Here is a 5,000-nt window from a genome sequence, read left to right as displayed (position 1 = left end):
GTGTGTGTGTGTGTGTGTGTGTGTGTGTGTGTGTGTGTGTGTGTGTGTGTGTGTGTGTGTGTGTGTGGCTGTGTGTGTGTGTATGTGTGAGTGACCCCGTGTTTGAGAAAACATAAAAAAAACATGGAGCTAGAGAAAAATCAAAAGATAAAATATGTACGCATGAGCATGTGTGCATACATGTGTTTGTGTTTCTGAAATAGAAAAGGAGTGTGTGTGGGTGCGCACGTGACAGCGTGTTCATGTGTGTGTGTGTGTGTGTGTGTGTGTGTGTGTGTGTGTGTGTGTGTGTGTGTGTGTGGTGTGTGTGTGTGTGTGTGTGTGTGGTGCGTGCGTGTGTGTGTGGGGGGTGCGTGTGTGGGGGTGTGTTTAAGAAGGAAAACCGTAGAGGGAGGGATGAGAAGGATGAGTTAGAGAGAAGGAAAGAGAGAGAGGTGGAGTGGCTTGTAAGGATGTGTCAGCAGAATTAGGAGAGAGGAACGAGGTTATGGTAGAGTCAGGAGAGAGAGAGAGAGAGAGAGAGAGAGTCAGGAAAGCTTCAGGAGACATAGGAGGGAGGTGAAGAACCTGGATCAAAACGAAGGGTGGCGTTCTACACACCGAGAGGATGGATCGAATACAAAAAGGGGGTTAAAATAGAAAATGAAAAAATAAATGAAAACGAATACATTTACAAAACAGGGGCAACATCAGCATGAGAACCAAACAACGTCCTGGGTAGGAGGAAGAGAGACATGCAGGAAAGAGAGAGAGAGAGAGAAGGGTGGAAGAGGAAACCGGGATAAAGAAATAGAGAGAGAGAGAGAGGGAGAGGGAAAGAGAGAGCGAGAGAGAAAGAGAGAGAGAGAGAGAGAGAATTCAAGATGCTACAATTTATTGTCTTTACCTTTTTGGTCACTTCTACTCAAGCATAGGAAAAAGAGAGGGAGAAAAAGAAAGAGAAGTCAGAGGATGAAGGAAAGAAAAGAAAAGAGAGAAAGAAAGAAATATAGAAGGAAAGAAAGTGAGAAAGAAAGATAGAAAGACAGATAGAAAGAAAATAAAGAAATATTTGCACAGAAAAATACTCATTTTCTACACACACATAGTAGTATATATAAAACGAAAGAAGAAAGTGCAACAGAAAAAGAGCAAAGGTTCAGCTGCCCCATCCCCTCCCTCCTCCTCTTTCCATCCCTCCATCCCTCCTTCTCTCCTCCTCTCTAGCAGGCCCCTGTGGAGAAAAGAGAGCAACTCCTTTGGGGTGAATCTGAAAGAGAAAATACACACGCACGCACGCATGTGCACCCGCGTGTACACACACACGCAGACATGGCCAAGCCATGCTCTTATTTTTTTTCATGAACACACACACACACGCACACACGCACACACGCACACACACACACACACACACACACACACACACACACACACACACACACACACACACACACACACACATACATGAGCACACACACACTCGCGCCATCAGTTCCCTGAGAAAAAAAAACATCATCATGACAATATCTCTGAGAGACGGCAGGCGCTAACACAAGTCATCAGCGAAAACTGATCCAGGATCAAGATGTGTTCAGTTGTTTTGTCAGTTTATGGTAAACAATGAACATTTTCTCATTATGTTGTCTGCATGCTGGTTGTGTGTGTGTGTGTATGTGTGTGTGTGTGTGTGTGTGTGTGTGTGTGTGTGTGTGTGTGTGTGTGTGTGTGTGTGTGTGTGTGTGTGTGTGTGTGTGTGTGTGTGTGTATGTGGGTGCATGATTATGTGCATGCATACATACATTTTATATACACTTGATCATTGAAATGGTTGTCCATACATTCTAGTACGTTGTGTTTGTACTCACTGTAAGGGACACACTCATACTGGATCTCCAGGTATTTGTAGGTCCCAGGGCAGGGGTCCGGGAAGACATCCACCCCCGCTACCACTACACACTGAGTCCTGTTGTTACACCTGGTCCAGAGGGAACACACCACACAGTCATTGATTGAGGTACACATGTATTAAGGTGTGTGTGTGTGTGTAGGCGTGTGTGTATGCGTGTGTGTGTGTCTGTTTATATAGAGTATGGATTAATGGGTGTGTGTGTGTGTGTGTGTCCACAGTGTGTGTGTGTGTGTGTGTGTGTGTGTGTGTGTGTGTGTGTGTGTGTGTGTGTGTGTGTGTGTGTGTGTTGGTGTGTATAGAGCATGGATGGATCGGTGTGTTTGTTGAGAGCATGGATCGCTGTGTGTGTGTGTGTGTGTGTGTGTGTGTGTGTGTGTGTGTGTGTGCGCGTGTGTGTGTGTGTGTGTGTGTGGGTGGGTGGACCGAAGGGAGGATGACATTGTGCAGATGAATGTTGATGGAACGTGAGGAAAAAGAGCATTAGGTAATGAACTGTGGAGGACTATGCACACTTTCCTCCACTATATCAATCTCTCTCTTTCTATCTCTGTCTCTCTCTCTCTCTCTCCTTCTGAGTGTGTATTGATCAGGCCTCCTCAGTAAACATTGAGTACACAGCTTAGGCAGATCAAGTGATGAAGTGAGCATGTGCCGGATCAGATCCCCGCTAATGGCCTCCAAAAAAGAGTTGCTTCCTTGAACACTGAAGAGGTCAGCGTCATTGACTCACAAACCTCCTGTCAACAGCCGGGCTGCCCAGAGTGCACGTGCACAAACACCTCGCCTCTGTACCTGTGCAACCCGCTCGTCTGAAAGCACAACCGCTAATCCCGGCAGAACCCGTCACCCAACGCACAACCCGTGAAGGACATCGCACTCTGCACATCCCTATCTGATGATCAACCCATCCTCGCGCACCTCTGAGCCATGATCTTCAGCGCGTCGGGGAGGTAGCACTGGGTGTTCTCCATCTGGAAGGGGTCGGCGTCGCAGATCTTGTCGTCCGTGCGGCCGTAGTTGGCCGTCTCCACCATGACCACGTCGCTCCCGGGGCAGCGCAGCTCGATGGGGTAGCCCTCACACGCCAGCTCCCTGCGCAGCAAGCCAAAGGGCATGGCCGCCCGGGACATGGCTGGGGGTGGACGGTTGGGAGGGGGGAGGAGTTTAGCATGAGGTGGGTTATAGATAGAGAGATAGAGAGCCGTAGATATATATATATAGATTAGGGCTGGGCGATCAATCGAATTTTGATCTCAATTTCAGCGTCAAACGATCACAAAACTAACATAATAGAGTTTTCTATTTTCTTTATCTTTTTCTGTTTTTTTTTTATTTTATAGAAAGTGCAGAAAAACAGCTGGATACATATCTGTACATTATTTTAGATTTGAACTTTTGATCTTTGACCATTTTGTGTATTTTTTAAGGTGAAATTTCAAAGTTCTCAGTTACAAAGTGTTTTTCGGCAGAGACATGCTCAATAAATACGTCATGTTTTCAAACTCCAAAAATAATCGTTTGAATAATCGTGATATCAATATTGACCAAAATAATCGTGATTAGGATTTTTTCCATGATTGAGCAGCCCTTATATAGATAGAGAGACATATACATATATAGATAGAGAGAAACAGACATATATACATAGAGAGAGAGAGAGAGAGAGAGAGAGAGAGAGAGAGAGAGAGTGAGATAACATATATGTAGATAGAGAGGGTGATAGAGAAAAAAGATCAATAGATATATAGTTAGATAGAAAGATAGATAGATATATATATAGAGAGAGAGAAAGAGACAGAGAGATAGACCGATCAAGCTGTGACAGTGGGTTGGATGTTGTCCATGGTGCTGAATGGGAGGCAGTACTGTGAGTTGAGCTGGACATGAACCAGCTCAGCTATTACAAATATAGCACAAATAAATATGACCACGGAGTGTGAAAAAAAAGACATACAGCACACGCAGAATTAATGACCAGCTTTTTTGCCCGTCCCCCATTGGGCCTGAATTTGTTTCCATGACGACGAGTCACTCCCTGTCTCTGAAGACACGGTGGTTAGAAAAACATCCGCAGGACATGGAAGTGCATCTCACCTTGGCTGGAGGGAGCCACATGGGCTAGGGTGAGCACACACACCCCCAGGAACCACACACACATGGCCATGCCGGGTCGGTTGTAGCACGACGTCTCGGTACCAGGTCAGCTGAGCCTGAGGAAGAGGAGGAGGAGGCGCTGTCAAGGCCCGTGGTACACACACAGAGCACACAGGGGCACGATGAAGATGACATCCTGCGCATGGCTTCAAAGTGGCTTTCCAATGCTACGATAAGACTTGAAGCAAGAGATGGAGGGAGTCTGATCCCCCCCCCCCCAGTGCCTGCCACTATAGAATACACTTGAATGTGCATGCTTGTTGAGCGTAAGATGTTTCCCCGTGAATGTCAGATCGATGGTAAAGATACACAGGGCACTCCCAGGAGGGCTCTATCTCCCCTCCTGGTGTTGGAGACGCCGGTGTACAGGAACATAAAGGGCCAAGAGAGTTAGTCAAGGACAGCTGGAAGGTTGAATAAGAAACAGGTGCAAACACAGAACAGGCAGGAGCGGAGAGAGGCAGAGGCTCAGTATAATGAAGAGCCGGAGCGGAGGAGGGGAGAGAGAAACAATTAGAGAGATAGATTTAGAGCAAGAGAAAGAGAGAGAGAGAGAGAGAGAGAGAGAGAGAGAAAATGAGCAATAATAGGGCAACCAGCACAGCAAAAGTCACTCCATCTGTTGTTACCATGGTGACAGTGCACTGCTGCCAGAGAGCGAACGAGAAAGAAGATAGAAAAGGGAGGAAAAAAGTGGATGTGTTTGTACGTGTGTTCATGAATATGATTGTGTGTGTGTGTGTGTGTGTGTGTGTTTGGGTATGTGCGAGTGTGTGGGGGGGGGGGGGGGGGGGCGGAGGATGGGGATAGTATGCGAGTGCGTGTCTGCTATAGGTCCATTAGCTAGGAGCAAGTTTGATCACTGAACCATAAAACAGTCTCAAGCTTCCTTTTAAATACATTTCCAACATACATGGGACTGATGCTCTACCACAGAGACCTACGTAGACCAATT

General features: G+C 46.5%; 1 protein-coding gene across 7 annotated transcripts in view; it reads right to left on the bottom strand.

The window, feature by feature from the left end:
• Window positions 1-332: 332 nt before the first annotated feature.
• LOC132453525 (adhesion G protein-coupled receptor L1-like) overlaps window positions 333-5,000 on the bottom strand; it is a 12,650-nt gene continuing 7,982 nt past the window's right edge. For 3 of the 7 annotated variants that reach the window (XM_060046433.1, XM_060046432.1, XM_060046435.1), the window contains 3 exons: window positions 3,986-4,101; window positions 2,810-3,023; window positions 1,610-1,957 (listed from right to left, as the gene is read on the bottom strand). In XM_060046433.1, coding sequence (XP_059902416.1) covers window positions 1,762-1,957; window positions 2,810-3,023; window positions 3,986-4,055 — 480 coding nt within the window. In that variant the 5' untranslated portion in view covers window positions 4,056-4,101 and the 3' untranslated portion in view covers window positions 1,610-1,761. Of the gene's footprint in view, window positions 1,250-1,455; window positions 1,479-1,609; window positions 1,958-2,809; window positions 3,024-3,985; window positions 4,102-5,000 lie in introns of those variants that run through there. The other 4 variants (XM_060046436.1, XM_060046437.1, XM_060046438.1 and 1 more) reach the window with 4 other exon arrangements.

The sequence above is a fragment of the Gadus macrocephalus genome, chromosome 3 (assembly GCF_031168955.1).
Source record: "Gadus macrocephalus chromosome 3, ASM3116895v1".
Classification (NCBI taxonomy): domain Eukaryota; kingdom Metazoa; phylum Chordata; class Actinopteri; order Gadiformes; family Gadidae; genus Gadus; species Gadus macrocephalus.
Note: the sequence above shows the minus strand (reverse complement) of the source record. Positions and strands in the feature narration are given on the sequence as shown.